Source organism: Panicum hallii, chromosome 5, assembly GCF_002211085.1.
Source record: "Panicum hallii strain FIL2 chromosome 5, PHallii_v3.1, whole genome shotgun sequence".
Taxonomy (NCBI): Eukaryota; Viridiplantae; Streptophyta; class Magnoliopsida; order Poales; family Poaceae; genus Panicum; species Panicum hallii.
The window spans coordinates 1,950,216-1,969,052 of NC_038046.1; the positions used below are offsets into that span (position 1 = coordinate 1,950,216).

Below are 18,837 nucleotides of genomic sequence, written 5' to 3' on the forward strand. Positions count from 1 at the left end.
TTTCGAGGGCCAGGGGCACCGGTCACGCCTCCTCGGCATCTTTTTCCAGCGGAGGGGTTTCGGCAGGAAGAAGATGATGAAGGCACGGGGGAAGCAGCACTCCTCCGCCTTCGCGCCCGCCTTCCTGGCGGCGCCGAGATCGCCGCTCGGCCCCGGGGAGCGCGCCCTCACCGCCCTCGTCGAGGACGACGACGGCACCTTCCACTACGCCCAGCCCCTGGCGGCGCGCCGCGGCATCGTCCTCATGCGCCTCGTCCCCCGCGGCCCCGCGACTGCTTCGAGAGGACGGAGACCACCGGCGGCCTCGTCGTCGGCCTCTGCAACCCATTGACCGGCGAGCGCCACGTCGCCCCGCCGCTAGAGTGCTGCACCTGCCTCGGCCGGCATGTGAACGGCTACGCCATCCTCACCGCCGCGGACTGCAACGTCGACGAGCGGCCATCGTCATCGGGACGCTTCGCGTTCTCGCGGCTGCTCCTCACCGGCCACCACCAGGACGACCGTCACCTCCACCTCCACTCGTACTCCGGCGCCACGCGCAGCTGGAGCACGCGCGCCACGTGCCTCCACAGCGACCAATTCCGCATGGCGGGGGCGGACGCCGCCGTCGTCCACCGGGGCGCGGCGCACGGGCTGTACTTCGACGTTCGCAGACCCCAAGACGCTAGGTACGACCTGTACGTGCTCCGCGCGGAGGTGAGCACGGCGCGCGTCTCTATGACAAAGCTCCCCGCCATTGCCGGCTGGTCGCCGTTCCTGTGCGTCAGCCGAGACGCCAGGCTTTCCATTGCTAGCGTGCATGCCACGCGCGTGGAAGTTTGGACCCAGCGACACGGAGACGACGACGACGACGCTGATCCGCCAGCGGCGTGGCTCCGAACTCATTCGATCCGGATACCACCTGCACAGCGGTTGGTGGGCTACTCCTCGTTGTTTCACAATGGCGATGGTGCGGTGTTCGTCGTCGACATCGAGAGGAAGGTGAGAAGGTCATGGACTGCTCCCCACACCTTGGATATTACAGCTGCGTGCCGTACGAGATGGATTTGCCCGGTTTCTTCCTGTTACAGCTTGGTCGTAATTAGAGGCAGAGGTTTATTATTAGTATTTACAATTTATTAGTATACATGATCAATGCTGTAAAATTGGGTGGCTTTAATTTCTTTGAAGCCAAACTACATACAAATTTAATTCAGCAATGCTCGTCCCAGGGTGGGCTATGACGATCCTAACCGTTTTTCATTAAGAGAAAGTCTGCATCTTCGTTCTTAAATGAGATGACTAGTATCTACATCTGTTGAGCAAGAAAGAAAATTGCTCAGTTGATGGTGCGGAAATAGTCGCTGCCCTTTTCTTCTCCTACGCCGTGTACATACAGTCCTGCCGATCCCATCTTCGATTCGGAACCCTTTTTCTGCGCGATATTCAGACGGCGTTTTGTTCCTCAAACTTCGTGGGGATATATATATTTAGACAACACACGCCCATCGCCCAAATCCCTAGATGCAAATTGTTCTGCATCCCTGCACTCAAAGCATCCCCAATAGGAGTTCTAAATTGGATGTTATCTTGAAATACAGGGCTTAAGAGAAAAAATAGCCTCCAATAGGAGTCCTATTTTATAAAAAATTGGCAAATCAATTTAGGACTCAGTCTCCCGGATCCTAGATATAGGACTCAATTAATTGGGTCCTATCACCCTTTTGCCACGAAATCTAACTGACAGAGACTTCTTTCCCCAATGCCTCCGCTCCAATCTTTCCCCAATTAGTTGTAAATGACGTGATCTGAGATCTCGCTATTGGAGTATAAGCTTTTTTTTATCCTAAACACATCAAATATGTTCCTAATATAAATTATAGGATCCAAATATAGGACTCATGGAGATGCTCTCACGCAGCCAGGGCTTACCGGGACGATCGATCATGGTGGCCGCGGCTCCGGCTACCAAGAAACCGACAGGCGTAGACGGCATCGGGGCCTTACCGGAGGAACTCCTCTTCGAGATCTTCTCCCGCGTGGGCAGCGTCAAAGACCTCTTCCTCTTCGCCGTGACATGCCGGCGGTGGCTGCGCCGCTTCACCGACCCGGCCTTCCTCCGCGGGCTCTGTCCGGACCCGGGCCAGGGGCACCGCTCGCGCCTCCTCGGCTTCTTCTTCCAGTCGACGAGATTCGTGCGCAGTGTCAGGATGATGAAGATGCGGATGACCCAGCGCACCTCCGTCTCCGCACCCACGTTCCGGCCGGCGCCGGGGTCACCGCTTGGCCCCACGTATCGTGCCCTCACCTCCTTGGTCGCCGACGATGACGGCACCTTCAACTACGCCGAGCCCCTCGCGGCGCGCCGCGGCGTCATCCTGATGCAGCTCGTGCCCCGGACCTTCGACCTCCATCCGATGACCCACACCAGCAGCAGCCTGTTATAAACGATGACGAATAAACGATGAAAGTAAATAGATCAAACCGGAAGGGGACACGAGATTTAACGTGGAAAACCCAACCAATGCGGAAGGGAAAAAACCACGGGCGCCAGCCAGCAAGAACTTCAATATATTCAATATATCAAGAATCGAGTTACAACGCCGTGCAGCGGCTTACAAGAAGATTATCATCAAGAGGAAACCCTAATCGGGTATATAATGTGTACGCTCCAGCCCAAGCCTCCGGCGATGGACCTCCTCTACGCTCCGCCACAGGTCAGCATTTTATGTGCAACTAAATTTGGAACACAACTCGACACAGCCAACTCCTCCTCGGCCTCTGCAACCCTATCACCGGCGAACGCCAGGTTCCCCCGCCTGGCCGCCTATCTGCTTCGGCCGCTACGGGGTGTGCGGTTACGCCATCGTCACGGCCGCCGACGGCGACTTCGACGGGGAGCAGCGGCGGCCGTCGCCGTCGTCGTCAGGGCGCTCCACGTTCTTGCGGTTGCTCCTCATCGCCTATCGACGCGGTGACTCCGGCTCCAAGCGGTACCTCCACTCGTGCTCCGCCGCCGCGGGCACCTGGAGCGCGCCCACCGTGTGCCTGGACGGCCACGGCTTCGATCTGGCGGGGGAGGGATCCGCCGCCGTTCACCGGGGCTCGGCGCACTGGCAGTGCATCGATCGCGCGGCTAGAACGCTCGCGCCACGGGATGATCATTTCCTGTACATGCTCAGCGCGGAGCTGGGCGGCACGGCGCGCGTCTCCCTGACGAAGCTCCACCTCCGCGCCGGAGGCAAGCCGCACCTCTGCGTCGGCGGAGACGGCAAGCTCTCGATCGCCTGCGTGTACCCCGTGCACGTGACCGTCTGGACCCAGCAAGACGGGGACGGAGGCGACGCGTGGCTCCGCACTCGGGTGATCCGGATGCCAACGCCGGCACTGGACCCGAACGGCCTCCAGCGCGTAGAGGAGTGGTTCGAGTTCAACAGGGGATCGATGCTCGTGCTGTACAGGGGCGGCGGCACCTTCGTCGTCGACCTCGGGAAGGGGGTGATGGAGAAGATCATGGACTGCTCCCCGCGCCAGTTCATTGATAGATGGTACCATAGGTATGTGCCGTACGAGATGGACTTGGTGGAGTTCTTCGTGTCCTGTCTTGGTGGTCTCTGCAGAGGATAACCACACGTGTTACGCGCTGAAAAAAAAAAGAAGTATCATCTGGTGTTAAGCAAGTTTACTTTCGGCAACAACGTACTACATCGACCGGATTGTATGAAAGGTTTCGACTCTATCGTCTTGATAAACTATATCACAAATAATGTGATGTAATGTAATTTTTTTTACAAAAAATAATATCAGATAATTGCGTATTTATTAGTTTTTCCAGGTGAAGAATTATGGATTTATTTCGTGCAGTATAAATTAAGTTTGCGCGCAATTAAAAAGATCTATTTATTATGCCCCACCTGCTTAGAAGCAACATGAGACGTGTACTCGATGGCGTTCCTGAACGAAGACCAATGGGCTATAATAGAAGAAAGCCCGTTACTGCTAGCCTGCTATGACGAGGCCCACGGGCTCAAACTAAACGGGTCAGTAGATGACTATGTTGGGCTCCACGAACGGCCCATTTTTTCCTCTCGTACCTCGGAACCCAAAATTCTTCGACTGTTCTCGCCTCCCTCTCCTACTTTGGACTTTGGAGTATGTAAGCAACAACTATCGTCGATCCCTCGATCTAGCCAAAACCTAGCCGAGATGGAATTCAAGTGCTGAAGATTAAGATTGGCATGGGCCATGGCATCGTGACGGCACAGATACAAGCTACGATCTGCCTGATGGACGTAGTCGCTCGTCAGAAAACCATGCCGGCCTCGCACTACCTGACCAGCCGAAGAGAGTGGCGAAAGGGACCAAAAGGCGCGGTAGCATCGCCAGTGCCCACGGCACCGCCTGAGAAAACAACAATGCTACTTGCGTGTATGCGCTGCGATCTTCTCTTTTGGCACGCATGGACTTTCCGGGGTTCAGAATAATCCTCTTTTCCCCAAGCTTTCCAGAACAGAAAAACTCGAAAGGGCGCCGCGAGTGGACTGGTTTGCCGTCTCACGACGATGGATATTGGGCGTCGACCCGTTCCCTGCTAATAAAACGAACTCCGTGAGAGAAAATTGTTGCAGCTTTTTTGTTTGTTTGTTTTTCTGGAACGAACTTGTTGCGGCACCACTGACAGAGCTGCCTGCATGAAAAATTCTTGACTGGAATTGCTCAAGTGTCGCATACTTCCACCAATGGACGAAGCTAACTGGACCGGCCGACATTGGCGCCGCACGACCAAGCCTGAGAGTTTTTTTTTCATGAAAATCTTTTGTAGTGGCACCATAGATTAGAGGGTGATGGTTACCTGCAGTACACAAAGTATCTATAAGAATTATGCGGGCTTTAATCTGGTCAAATTTCACGTCTTTTATAAAGCCCTTGGGACTTAGCTGATCCACTGATCTGTGACATGTCCAACTGTCAGAGTCCCGGGCGTGAGCGCCTCCTTCAGTTTGTGGCTCGGGGTTGGTTATCTCAACAAGTGAAGAACAACCAACCCATGTGTGGTTCACATTATTGTTTGCCAAAAAGAAGGCCCTCACGTTGTTCTCCGTGCCTGCTTTTCCCTCGGAGTCCTGTGAAAAGGACGTGTTCTGGTGTGAGATGAAATCCGGGGAGATGGCTCACGGCTGCCGCTTTGAGGCTGATCCGGCCGGTGTTGTCAAAAGGTCACCAGGTTAAGGAAACAAGACGCGAGCGACACGTGGCTGCCGCCAACCCGAGAGAAAACATCACGCTGACCTTGGATCATCCATTCATCCGATTGCTTGGTATGATTTCCCTGCAGCTTGATGCATGGTCGCGTGGAGCTGCCTATTTGTCTCTGAATTCTGAATGGTCCCAAACATTCAGAGAAAGGGATCAGGGCACTTGTCCACCGCTCCCTAGAGCTGCTATTTCCTGATAAAGGGTGCATTTTTTTAGTGTGCCATTCATATGTGTCGACTGACAGCCGGTAGCAAACGGGCGTCCCGTTTGTGGAAGAAGGAACAAAAAGTGCAGGCATGGCTGTAGAACACGGTGAAAAGGATCTCTCTCTCTCTCTCTCTCTCTCTCTCTCAAGATTGATGCAGCATTGGCTCATTGGCACATGAAGGAAATATTTTACTCTTCTTATTCACTAAAAAGGCCCGTATTTCATGTCTTGTAGTTGATATAGACTTCAATTCATGTACAGAGTAGTAATTATTGTATGTATAGGTGTCATAGTCTTCAGCTCGTTGTTGTTATTGGTTTATATTTTGGACTGTCCATTTTAGTAGGATATTATTTTGGAACTATCTTTTTTTATTATATTCAGTATTTTTGGTTATAGTATTTTTTTGTTATCATTTATTTTAAAATTTTGTTTTGTAGCAAGTTTGAGCATTTTTTATTCAAAACCTTTTTGACGTAAATATGTTTCGGTGTCCGAATCGTTGGTAGAATGGATCTTACGTAAATACTTATGTAGATGAATTGTAAAAGCGCTTTGAATTTAAAATTGTACTATATAATAAATCTGTTGATTTTAAATTTTGAGCAACTTTTGTATTGAACACTTTTAAATTTGAAGATATTTTGGTGTCCATATTGTAGGTACGACGGATTGCGAAAGCGTTTTGGGTTTTAAAATTTTCTCTATAATGATTTTTTAGTTTTTGAATTTTTGAACAAATTCTATATTGAATAACTTTTGATTTGAACGTGTTTTGATGTTTAAATCGTACGTATAATGTTGCTCGTGTAGAAGTAACGGATGTGAGGGGTCGTGGTTTGATTAAAATTCGAGAGTTTTTTCTAAAAGTTATTTTTAAGAGAGGAACAGGACAGCGGCTTGATTTTCTGAAAGCTTAAGATTTTCTTGCAAATGTTCTTGAACCGGGAAGGATGGACTGCGGGTTGATTTTGAGAAAAATTGTTAACTTTTACGCAAAATTATCTAAGAGAGTAGAGGAGGCCAGACTACGGGTTAACTTCAATAAATATCGAGTACTTTTTTGCAAAATGATCTGAATTCGCAAGAGCCGCTCCGGCCCATCCGTCCGGCTGATCCGACGGCCGGGAACGGGCTGCGACGTGGCCACGCTGCCTGGACCTCTTTTGATGCAGCTTTCGTATATAGAGATTTCCTGGTAGACGAGGTAATATCAGTCGATGTCGGTGATTCAGCCCGTGTTGTTGAGTCTTGACACCGCCAAGCCAGTACGTGCAGAGCAAGCCCTTGGCTTATTGGACTTTTGCAGCAGCAAGGTTGGCAAACACGGAATTCCATTCGTGAGTCTTGACACCTCCAGGGCAGAATCGACAGCTAGTAGGAATATTGTAGGATACTACTACTCATGGAATTATTCTTCCCGGCCCTTTGAACCAAGAAGCTAGCTGGATGGAGTATCGCTACTTTGATTAATTAATCGGCAAAACCAAAACTGCCACCGGCATGGGAGGCCAAGGTTATCGGTTTCCCTGTAACCTTTTTTCCTTCTTAAGTAGCTAGAAAGGAGAGTTTTTTTTAACAACAATTATAGATGATCAGTTTCGTAAGTGTGGATTGGTTGGCCTTGACCCTGGTACAGTGATGCTAAAATGAGGGGCACATCATGTAATACTTTGGTCGCAAGTCCAAGTCACGAGCTTGAGCGTCCTGTCCAAACCGTGGCGGCGCCGTCGGCTTCACATCGTTTTCCGTGCCCAACGCTTTTCTTCCTCCCGGTCTGATCTCGTGTCTAAAAAGGATCTGTCTATCGTGCTCGCCGTAGTGAGATGAAATGTGGCGGGACGGCTCGTCGCCGCTCGCACTTTGATCAGGTCGACCGGCAGGCATCGTCGTCAAAGGTCACCGGATTAAGGAAACAGGATGTGGGCGACACGTACGTGGCTGCCGCCACAAGCACTGATCTTGATCTGCATGCTGCCTGCGATCCTAAAGCAATCCCTTGATCCCTTCCACATGACCGACACGTACGCTACTACGACTCCAATCGCCAGGACGCGTGATGGCGATCATGTGGATACGGCAGAAGAGTCGATAGCACAAGTACATCGCTGCCGTGCAAGTGCGCAGCCTTTCATCTCGAATCGTGACCCGAAACTAACAACCGCGAACGAATCAGGCACGGGCAGGCAGCCCGGTTGCAAAGAAAAGAAGAGGAGGCCGGAGCGCGAGTGAGCTTCCCAAATCCCAATCGTCCGGCGAGCTAGCCGGCCGATCAGAGCACGCGAACGGCGTGTGACCTCCGATCCCTCTCGGGATCCATGCATGATCCGTCCCAATCCCCGGCCGTGCTTTGGCCCGTGCAACGCGAGCGGCGGTTGGGAGGGTGGCCGGCGGGAGGGCAGCAAGCAAGCGTCGGAACCGGCGGCGCACGCAAAGCAGTAGCAGCAGCAGCAGGAGAGAAAAAGGCAGCCAGGCCATGGTCATCCAATCAAAAGCGCCACCACCTACCAACCGATAACGCGACGGAAATATCCATCTCCAGCATCCATATATCCATATGTCGCCCGCTCCCCGGCGGCCCACCACCACCGCCACCTCACCGTCCGTCGGCCGCCCTGCCTTCCAGGCTAAGCGAGCTACACCTTCCTCCCTGCCGTGCCCGCTGGAGTTTATATATACCTCCACCACCCACCACGGCAACACCCATTGCCAAACAACACGACCCTACCACCACCACATCCTCAACAAGGCGCGCGCGCATCGGCTACCTCCGGCTCCGATCCCACGCCCTGCTGCTCCTGCTCGTACATCCTCCTGTCCGACCACTCCTCCTCTCCTGTTATTCCTACAGCTGCCATAGAATGGAGGTGCACGCGGCGCCGGCGGTGGGGAAGCGGATGTGGAGCTACCTGCGCGCGGTCTTCTTCATGGCGCGCAAGGGCCTGCTCTCCAACAAGCGCAAGCTCCTCCTCGGCATGCACCTCCTCATGAAGCGCCGCAATAAGGCCGTGTCGCGCACCGTCGCCGCCCTTCTCTCCCACCACGGCGGGCACGGCCACCACGGCATCAGTAACCCGCTGCGCCGCCGCCACTACGAGTTCTCCTGCAGCAACAGCCCGGACCCCGCCGCCGCCGGGTTCTCGGCATCCAGGCGCCACCTCGCCTACTTCCCCTGCCTCGGCGCGGTGGCCGAGGAGGAGGACGGCCGGTACGGCTCCTCCTCGCCCGCGCCCGTCGGCAGGATCGAGTACTACGCCGCCGCGGCCGCATCCCCCGCGCCGTCGTCGCCGGGGCTCCTGCTGCGGGAGCTCGCGCCGGGGGAGCCAGCCGAGGAGTCCTACTGCTGCGCGTCGCCCGCGCTGCTGGGCGGCGGCGACGGCGCATTCTCGGTGCGGGTGTCCAACTACTCGTCGGAGGACGAAGGGAGCGCGGGCGGGCAGGCCGTGGACGACGAGGCGGAGGAGTTCATCCGCCGCTTCTACGAGCAGCTCCGCCGACAGAACACCGTCGCGCTGCTCCCCTACATGCAGGAGTCCGCCGCGTGATCGCGCGCGTGCAAGTAGATGGGCATGTCATCGATCGGTCGGGTTGATCTTGATTAGTTTTTGGTGATCATCTCGCGCGGGGCATGAACAAGTTTGGATGGATTGCTTGGCGTGCATGCAAGGAATCAATGTACAGCTAGTGCAATAATGCATGCATGTGTATACATATACTATACCAAACTGTTCGTCGTTTTGGCAGATCTAAATACATAGATTTTACCATGCATCTAGATAAACCCTGTATCTATATACATAGCAAAAGCTACATATCTAGATTTGCAAAAACGACCTGCAATTTGGAACGGAGGGAGTACGTGCCAATATTTTTGCATGTATATATGTATGTGCATGCATATATTGTAATAATGTGAAGAAAAGGAAATATGTTGATCAGCCCCCATGCTGGTTTTGGTTGCTGGACGACCGCAGATGCAAGCTGCTGGACATATTTCAGTTAGTTGCATAACACATATTGCATACCCTTTTTTTCCCCCTCCATCTTTTATGTGTGTTCTTTAGTTTGTAAAGTTATATAGTACATATGCCATATATAAGATCATATCCATGGATGTAACATATGGGTTTGCAGATCCGGGAATAAAGTATGTCAAGTACAGTGGCTTGCCACCTTTAAGTTTTGAAATGTCTTGTTCATCATCATCCGGAAAACGCATGATTTTGTATGGAGTGCTGGATCGGAAAACTATCCCTTGCTTTCTGAAACGAAAGTACTATCTTTTGTTTTTATTTTTTGAGGTGAAGCAGTACTACCTTTGTTAGTCGTTGAGATAAGCACTGAAGGCAACAGCTGCAGGGGCTGCTGCGTTCCTGGGGGCATACATGCATAACACGCATCAACTTGCATTATTAGCAGATCGACGACCCACCGATGAATCGAGAGATCGAGCTCCTCACATGGTATTACCGCGGAAATGCAAGAAACAAACGTCGGGATTTGGCATGTTCATGTTGACAGGTAATAAATAGCTCAGTTAAGTACCGGTGACTAGTAGTCTTCGCCTTCAACAAAAAGAAAAGAGAGCCTGATTAAGTGGTCTTCAGAGTTCAGAGCTCCGATCCATCTGACACCTCGTCTCTGAATACTTCCCTAGCAATTGCAAGTGAAGTGTGCCATGGCCTGCATGCATTTTGCTACTGCAAGTGGAGTTTGTATGGAGTCCAACAGAGTCTAGCTGTATCATTTCCATGGAATCGCCAACCACGGAAGACGTGTGCTCATCGATGATGTGGATAACGGATAATCCTCTCCTTAATCACTCGATCCATCCATGCGGGGCAGGCAATTATTAGAGAGACGAACGGTTCAAATCGGATAATTGAGGCCGACCGACGCAGCGGCTAGCTAGTGCCGTCGTTGGCGCGCGAGTCCTTCCCCGACACTTCGCCGTGTTTGCTTTACACACACCTTCAGGCCTTCTCCAACCGGGTGGCACCTAAAGAAACCGGAAAGCAAAACCGGGCCACCTGACAGCCGCAGCGCTGTCGTTTGGTGCACGGCAGCAGCGCCGGGCTGGAGCTGGGCAATGATCGGCTCTAGTTCTAGCAGCTATTGCATGCACTAGTATATAAATATACAAACCCCTCGATCACCAGCTGTGGCCACTGCACGCCTGCCTGCCTTAAATCTTAATGCGACTTTACTCTGCTGCTAATTATGTGCACCATGATAGCTGATAGCAGCAGCAGCTCAACCTAATCCACACTCGTGTACAGAACAAACTATCGAGTCCGGAGTCATGAATTAGTTAGTGGACACAAAAAATTGCAGTGTTAAACAAAGCTGGCCAACACGTCCGAATGCATTAGCTGCCCGACTCTGCAGGAAGAGTATTGTATCCGTAGGCATGCACGCTGTGCGTAGCTAGATGCGGCTGCCTGCCCGACGTGGCTCCATGGTCTCCCGGTCCTCCGAAACAAACAAGAGACGTGGAATAGTCTGACTGACTCGCCACGAGCAGCAGGCGATGCATCCCCTCTCTCGTCGGTATGAAACTCTGAACGTGCTGGCACGTCAATTCATTATACGTAGCCGCTGTACCATCGCATATAGACGTACGATGATACGACGGCTGGTACGTCCCGAACCAAATCTGCTCCCGTACGTCGATTGACTGTCCGAGTCAATGCTGCGCTGTTCACTTTCTCGTCTAGGTCCAGACCGTATATAGAGCATTTTTTTTTTCTTTTCAGGGAAGGTAAAGCAGAATTTGCACGAAACGACTACATTTCTACTTAGTAATGCAAAGAATTCTGCAAAAATAATAAAACATCGATCACCGCTACTAATCTGGCTGCAGAGCACTGTCGGGATAACCGCTACTACCGTCGATCACCGTCAGGGCATTACGATGAATTGGGCCATATTTCCTTCAAGCAAAGGCCCGTCGTGTGACGGTTACGGGCTTACGGCCCAAGCAAGGGCTCGTGAACAACTGTAGAGAAGCTCGTCGGCCCCCGCCCCAGCCGCTTCTGTGCTCCATTGCTCTTGCTCCTCGCATGGGCGTGCTGCCGCCGCGGCGGACTCTCGCCAGCGGCCGGCGACGCCACCCACCCACTCGCGAGCGAGCGAGAACGACCCTGGATGGTGGCATCCACGGGTGGGCTTCCGGGGACGGATGAGGTCTTTGGTTTTGCGTTGCGAATGCGCGCCGGCCGGAATGGCCTGGAGCGGAACCCAGCACAGCAGCCCTCGCCGAGCATGTCGCGCGTCTTCTTCGTCTCACTCTGCTCCGCGTCAGGAGCTTACGGATGTGTGGTTGGAGCAGTACGAGGCGGGAGCTGAGGATCTCACATGCTGCGCCGGGTGCCGCCGCCGCCTCGATGCACCGCCGTTGACTTCGGGAGGATCTGTGCGGGGTCAGGCTAGCCCCGTGAGTGGACGCGGAGGCGTGCGCGGGGCCGGAGGATGCTTTGGTTCGCGTGAATTCGACGGAGGCTCGCGCGTGAAGGTATGGCGGCGGAGCAATGGGAGATCGCCGGCGGCCATGGCGTACCCCCCGGAAATTGGTCCGGATCTTTGCAAAGAGCCCCCTAAATTTGATCATGATTAATAGTCGCGATCCGGTATTATTTATATAACACCCTTTATTGGATTTATATTTACATATAACTCCCTGTATTTTACATACACCCCCTGTTTTAGATCGCGGTTGATAATCGCGATCCGATATTTTACATATAGGCCCCTGTTTTGAAAAATAACCCTGGTTTGGACCGGCGGCTCGTTTCTGTGTCTCTCGTCGGCTCCACCGCCCGCCCGCCAACGCCGTCCTTCCCGCCCTTCGTCCCTGCTGGGCCACGAGGACAGCGAGTGGATCCGCCGACGAGTCGATCCGGCAGACCGCCACCCCTCCTCGTCCCGCCCTCCCGCTGCAGCTTCCGGCCTGTTCTACGCGGGCGCCATGGCAGCGGGCGAGCAGCAGCAGCAACTCGGCACCACGCAGCGCAGCGGACTCGGAAGTCCGATAAGGAGAGAGGACGCCCATGCCCCGTGGACCTCCTCCGGGCCAAGCCCACATCATCAATGCACTTCGAGATTTTCGTTTCGTGACCCCCGCGGCCCGCGGCCTGCGCCGCGGTTAAGGGTGCCTTTTCGCAGGCGCGGCGCGAGTTTCAAATTTCTCTCTCCACCGCGCTTCCCCGGCAATCGGCGGCGATCGCTTCGGTCTCTCGATCACGCCTTCGCGGGCGGCAGCTTTCTCTGATCATCGCTGGTCAGCTCGTCTCTCTCAGCGCGGTTTTCCCCTGTTCTACTTCCTTTTTTTTTGCACCCGAACTCTGACACGATCTGCTGGCCACGCACTCTGCTGAATCGCAGAAACGAAGTGGCGGATCGGGTACCATTCGAGGCAGCAATGGTTCGCTCGAGCAAGTGAATCAGCCGAGGGGTGGGATGCCAAGGTACGATCTGTTCCCCTTCAACTGTTTGATGAAATGCCCGTGTCGAGTCTCGACGCTCTGTTTTGTCACCGTGCTAATGTTTGTTTGTTTTCGATCGGGACTTGTGAGATGGTTTGATCCTGTTGGTCGAGTTAGTTCCATCGCCTGCCAACTTGGAGCCTCGAATCAGTGCCAATATTGATGCGTGTTTTGTCCGCATCTGCTTTTAGAAACAGAGTTGGGCCCGTCTGTTTTTAGCAAGAATATGCCCGCATCTGTTTTTAGGACTAACGAAGTAACAATATAACACCACATACAATCTGTAAGAGTATACTTAAATCGATTATTTAACTTCAAAAAAAGAACTAGTTATTCTCCATTTTGCCATGTGGCAGTATGCACTTTAGACTAGTTTTCAAAAGAAAACAATTGATCAATACCACTAGGAGCACAATTACAATGTTCAATGCATGCTTTCTTCTAGTTTCTCCATTTGTAAGCATAACCTTCAACCCCTTTCAAGTGCACTCTGGTACGCTGGTTACTTGCCTGTACCATTTAGCATTTGCCTTTCCTTGCTTGATACTGAAAAAAGATCTACTCTGTTGTCAAGTATCTAACTGCCTGGGTGTTTTTTTTTTACCAAATTATGGTATTTTACCAAGTCTAGCATTGCTCTAGATCTCGTATGTCATTCCCACCCGTAACAGTCTGTTATGAGGGACACAGGTTATCTTCTCTGGTTGCCTGAAGTTCTTCCTCATGAAATTATAGGCGTAGTCAACTATTATCTTCTTAAAGAAATCTGCATTTGGCTCTGCCACCACATTAGTTTCTCCTAGCATATGCACAACACCATCCTCCATCTCTTTCTGTATTGTTTGGATCTCATCAATGCTTCCATTTGGTGGAGAAGTTGTGATTCTATCTGAAAAACTTTTGGACAATCTTGCCTCTTGAACTCCGACAGAAGGCTCTATTGTGTCTCCTAATTCTTCTGTTAGATGATCTCCTCCTTGGCTGTAGAATGATTCTTCATGTATGAATTGTTTCAAGTGTTCAATTAGTAAGCCCTCGAATTCTCTTGGATCTTCTACTTTATCATTGTATCCATAGCGCACCACACATCGGAATACCCTGTAATCTGTTGGCTCCACATATCGGAACAGGAATCGTTCGCTTTTTTCTATCTTGCTGATCGGTAAGTACTTTATTGAGATAACCACAAGAACTGAATGGATAGAAGGTACTTTTTCTACCAAGTGAGGAAGTATGGGTGGGATGCCTTGCACAAGCTCGGAGTACAAAAAGCCTATTCCTGGCAACCTGGCCAGATTTCGCCTTGAGGCCAATTCTGCCACATAGTTACTTGAGACTTTGTTTTGGAGCTCATAGTTGTACCGATGAACATGGACATAGTGCCACGTGGCCATTATAAACATTAAGATCGCTGCAAAAACTAGCGGCAAGTAGCCACCTTGAGTAAACTTGTAGAATGCTGAGGATAAGTATATGAGCTCTGCTCCACCAAATATTACTGGAAAGAGTGCAATCCATAGCAGACTTGTCTTCCATATCATAACCATTACTAAAGTGACTAGAAGTGTTGTTATAAACATCACAAAAACGACAGCAATACCTGCATAATATGATGATGGTATGAATATCTGAAAACATAAGGTGTAACTGATAATTCGTGGATTGAATAAGACATTAGGAATATGCATCATTCTTGTATGCTATCTTATATTATCAGGATAAGCTAGCAGATCATGCCCCTACTTGCTCTAACAAAAATCTGACAGATCACCATGCCATTGAAAATTGCACTATTCTTTTATATAATCAATTTGTCTTCATTCGCACACTACCACATCTTACTTAGGCGCTATACTAGATCGCTAGCAATCTCCATAATGTTTGCTAAATGGTTTCATTTGTTCTGCTTTTGCCGTTCAGTACTGATAGAATGATAACCTATCAGTGCTCACAAACTTTTTTAGAATCTAAGGCAGATATATGAGAGCGCCTATCAAGTTGAGAGCAACTTTAGAGCATCTTTTTAGGATTGAAGTCCATTTGATGTTAAATAACTTCAAGCAACTGATACATGTTATGGACGATTAATAGAATTATCAAAGAAAAAATAGAAACCCAGTAATTTAATCTCATTATTTTCCTACTTTATATGTTGGGTTGGGAGGGATACTTGTCTAGAGTTGAGAATTTACCATATGCATTGCCAATCTTTTCTGTTGTTTGGAAAATAGCTGTAACAGCTACACATAAAATCATCAATGCATAGTTGATTTCTGGGATGTAGACTTGTCCTTCATACTTTGTTGACGTGTGGGTCACACGAACACGTGGAAAGCAACCTAGAACTTGGGACTGAGCAATAATTGCAAAGGCACCAGATATCATAGCTTGGCTTGCAATTATAGCAGCTGCTACAGCCACCACAAATGTTGGCCAATATAATGGACCTGGCAACAAAATTCATGAGTTCATATTAGATTTAGTCTTCAATCCCTAATCCATTCCATTCCTTAGTTAATTATTATACGTTCTTACCTGGAATTGATTTGTAGAATGTATTTGCAACATTTTCCGGGTAGACACGAAGATATGCTGCTTGTCCAATGTATGCCAGCAGTACTGAAGGGAACAGAACTGCTGAAAAGCCAATCTGCAGAGCAATTAAACTTTGTCATAAATGTTCTAGCTGAAGCAACACAGAAAGCAATTTTGAATTTCAAGCTTCAAACTATTTCTTTTAGAAGATAAATAGTATTTTGCTTTTTAGGAGTATTTTCTCCACAAGAACAGCTTGCGGGAATCCGTTTCCTCCATGGCTCAGTTTTTGTGTGCATGCACTCAGAAAATCAATGGCTCAGACTTGGGAGAAGTGCTCTATTACCTGAACGGCTCTAACATTGAAGTGACCAAGGTCGGCAAACATTGCTTCCGTTCCTGTTTTATAAAAATGTAATGCTCATTACAAAACTTTTGATAAAATTTGTACATGTTTTGTTGCTAGCAAAATATTAAGGTGATCTCGTAGAGATCAGGGTATGTTGCAGAGCTCTGTCATGGACTCTGGGAGCAAAAGTACCTGTAATGCATAAAATAACCCCTCCAAGAGAAATCCATCCCTGTTTTCCATTTCTTTTGAAATATTCTACAATATATTTTGGATTGAATGCTTTCAGAACACTGGTATCATGTTTGGTCAAATTATAAACTCCAATACCAGCAATTAACATGAACCATATCAAGATTATAGGGGCAAATGTGTAGCCAACTTTGTCTGTGCCAAAGCGCTGAACAAGAAAGAGGACAATCAAAATGGCTATTGCAATGCCAGCAATCTGTCCTGTTGATTGGTCAAAAATGTCAGATTAAGTTGTCATCATAAATTGTAAAGTTATAAACTGTTGTATCTCTCGTTGGCATGATGCATAGATTGGTGTACCTTGAGTCAGGGTTGTTGCTTTTTGCTTGATCCCCCCAACTGCACTAAGCACTGCAAAAGAAATACTTATGGGTTTCTTTTTGAAAAACAATCATCCTTATGAATATATTATATTGGCCAATGAACATGCATCGCCTGTCAGAGTAGCAGGATAATAGCTCTCTGATTGACAGTTTTCCTCTTTCATATTTGAACTCAGAGGACATTTTGAGCATTAGTGCATGTGGGGAAGTAGTTCATAAGAGTGATATCATGATTTATTTATTTGAAGAGTCCACTTGTATTCAACTATCGGTTTTATGCAACATTTCTTACAAGATATGAGCAAAACCAGAAAGGAGACTGAACTCACCTGAGATACATGGGGTTAGAACGCCATCACCAATTACCATGGATGTTGCCAGGATTGTTACTAGGAAAAGCATGACCTTAAATTTTGGACTGTTTTCCATCTTGTTCTTGATCCAATGAGCCCTCTTGATACGATTTGTGGGGGACTCTAACTTGTAGCGAGAGACCATGGCATCTTCAGCCTGCTGATTAGGTATCAAGCTAATCCTAGCATACCGTGATATCAATGAATAAAGTGCAAATGTTCCTCCTGCAATATTATTAATTGATAATACATGTCAACCTTTCCCATGAAACAAATAATGATGTTTGACTTTGGTGCTTTTAAATTTTTCTTAGCAAATTGTTTTGCTTAATGCTCGCGGACATACTTATATATCCTTATGTTTAATATCCCTATTAAGGGTAACCGTACTATGTTTTTTAAAAAAAATAAAAGAAACAAAAAGATACTATGATAGATACTTCAAGTCTAGTTGATTCATCAAATTTTCACTCCTCTGGCCCTTCATGACCATTCATTTCTATATTTTTTTAACATTCTCTTTAAGAAAAACATTGCTCGTAAGTGGTAAAAAAAAGGATTTTTTCTCCAGTTCTTAGAAATGCTTGTCTGTAGCCATACTAGAAGTTGCGTTGAGAAGATTTATTGGCATATGGAGCTTATTTACTTACCATCACCGTTGTCATTAGCTCGCAGGACAATAAAACAATATTTTATCAATGGAAGGAGAATCACAGTGTAGATAATTAGAGACATGACTCCAAGGAGGTCATCTGTGTTGTTGATCCCGTTTGTAAAGGTGCTGGAGAAAACGTAGAGAGGAGAAGTCCCCATGTCGCCATAAACCACACCTATGCTCTGGAATGCCAAATGTAGTGTGGTTGCCCAGCCAGCCTTTGGTATTAAAGTGCAAACTTCAAATCAGAATGTGTTTGCCTCAAAAAAAAAAAAGAAGAAGCAGACCACGCGCTTTTAATCATGTAATCCTTAGATGACTAAGTAGCTGCTAAAGTGATACATAAGATGGTGATGGACATGATAGTTCAATAATTACTTCAGGTGTTAGCAGAACCATGCTTTACAAAACTAAACTTATATCATCTACACGGTTTTGTGCAAAATGGTATCTTTATATGAAAATATACTTAGAAAATTTTCTTAAACTGATGAGAATAAAAAAAAATGTCCTTGCAGTTATGCAACTTCAAGCAATAGAAGGTTTGCTGTCTAATTGAATAAGAGTAACTGGAGGACATACCTTGGCTGCATGTGTTGATCCACCAGGGATCTTTCCAGCCTCCATATGCAGTGAATCCAATCTCTGTAACCTCTTTGGTGGCATTTTCTCTGATGCATATTGTGGGTCCGCATCACCATGAGCAGCTCCATTGCTGCTTGTGTGCTGAGGTTCAGCCATCTCCAAGGTATGGAGTCTTGCTCTGGCCGACCTTTTGTTCTATGTTCCATAAGTTGGCTTTTATAGGCGTACTGGGAGGGGCCAAACATGATACCAAGCAGTTACTTTCTTGCACCCGTAGGTGCTGGCTTGCAATGCTAGAGTATGAACGTGCGCTTTCTCTCCTTTTTCAAAGACCAGTATGAACATCTTCTGGGATAGACAGGATGCTCGTGCAACAAACAGATTTCTCATTGTGTGCTGTTGAAGTCAGATGCTGTTATCATTCGCTTCACTTGCCAAAGTCTTCATTCAATGCTGCAGCCATGAAACTTGTGATGTGCGTTTACATAAGCCTGGAACGTGGCTGCGTGGGAGGGCATGGTGACTTTTCTTCATCAGCAGTTGTTGTCACTCGCGAGTATGTGTGGAGTTGCACTAAAAGTTTCCATAAGCATCGGCAACAAGGCACTTCAGTCCAGTTTTACACATATACTCACTGACAATAAAAAAAATCTTATGTAGCTAGCTAGACGATAAGACTAAAAGAAAAATAAATAAATCATGTTGAGTGATATGTGGATCAATTTTGTAGAAGTCCAAAGCCTATTTCAAAATTTCGATAATGATTGTTTTTCAACGCATATAGAATATAGACATATTTAGTACAACTCTGAAATTGAAATTCTAATTGTCACAAAAACCCTTCACAGCTGCCTATCA

At 48.6% G+C, this 18,837-nt stretch overlaps 2 protein-coding genes and 1 pseudogene across 3 annotated transcripts; 2 read left to right on the forward strand and 1 right to left on the reverse strand.

The window, feature by feature from the left end:
* The first annotated feature begins 73 nt into the window (after positions 1 to 73).
* LOC112895877 lies at positions 74 to 3,606 on the forward strand (annotated as a pseudogene).
* Positions 3,607 to 8,162: 4,556 nt separating this feature from the next.
* Positions 8,163 to 9,290, forward strand: LOC112894862. The gene has a single exon (XM_025962690.1). The coding sequence runs from the start codon at positions 8,305 to 8,307 to the stop codon at positions 8,986 to 8,988; it is 684 nt and encodes a 227-aa protein (XP_025818475.1). The 5' UTR covers positions 8,163 to 8,304; the 3' UTR covers positions 8,989 to 9,290.
* A 3,927-nt stretch (positions 9,291 to 13,217) lies between these two features.
* Positions 13,218 to 18,164, reverse strand: LOC112893309 (potassium transporter 5). 2 transcript variants are annotated; one of them, XM_025960560.1, is made up of 9 exons: positions 17,977 to 18,164; positions 17,390 to 17,612; positions 16,716 to 16,964; positions 16,364 to 16,414; positions 16,004 to 16,264; positions 15,809 to 15,861; positions 15,463 to 15,577; positions 15,120 to 15,374; positions 13,218 to 14,527 (listed from the first exon to the last, which is right to left on the reverse strand). In XM_025960560.1, the coding sequence occupies exons 1-9, from the start codon at positions 18,133 to 18,135 to the stop codon at positions 13,566 to 13,568; spliced, it is 2,328 nt and encodes a 775-aa protein (XP_025816345.1). In that variant the 5' UTR covers positions 18,136 to 18,164; the 3' UTR covers positions 13,218 to 13,565. The 2 variants fall into 2 exon arrangements, with proteins under 2 accessions (XP_025816345.1, XP_025816346.1); XM_025960561.1 differs by lacking the exon at positions 16,004 to 16,264.
* Positions 18,165 to 18,837: the final 673 nt, after the last annotated feature.

Coding starts and splice junctions, on each gene's coding strand:
- LOC112894862 (XM_025962690.1), top strand. CDS start 8,305: ATGGAGGTGCACGCGGCGCCGGCGGTGGGGAAGCGGATGTGGAGCTAC.
- LOC112893309 (XM_025960560.1), bottom strand. CDS start 18,135: ATGGCTGAACCTCAGCACACAAGCAGCAATGGAGCTGCTCATGGTGAT. Junction 16,965..17,389: donor AGCTAATGACAACGGTGATG/GTAAGTAAATAA, acceptor ATAATATTGCAG/GAGGAACATTTGCACTTTAT. Junction 15,862..16,003: donor GGTTATTTTATGCATTACAG/GTACTTTTGCTC, acceptor TTTATAAAACAG/GAACGGAAGCAATGTTTGCC.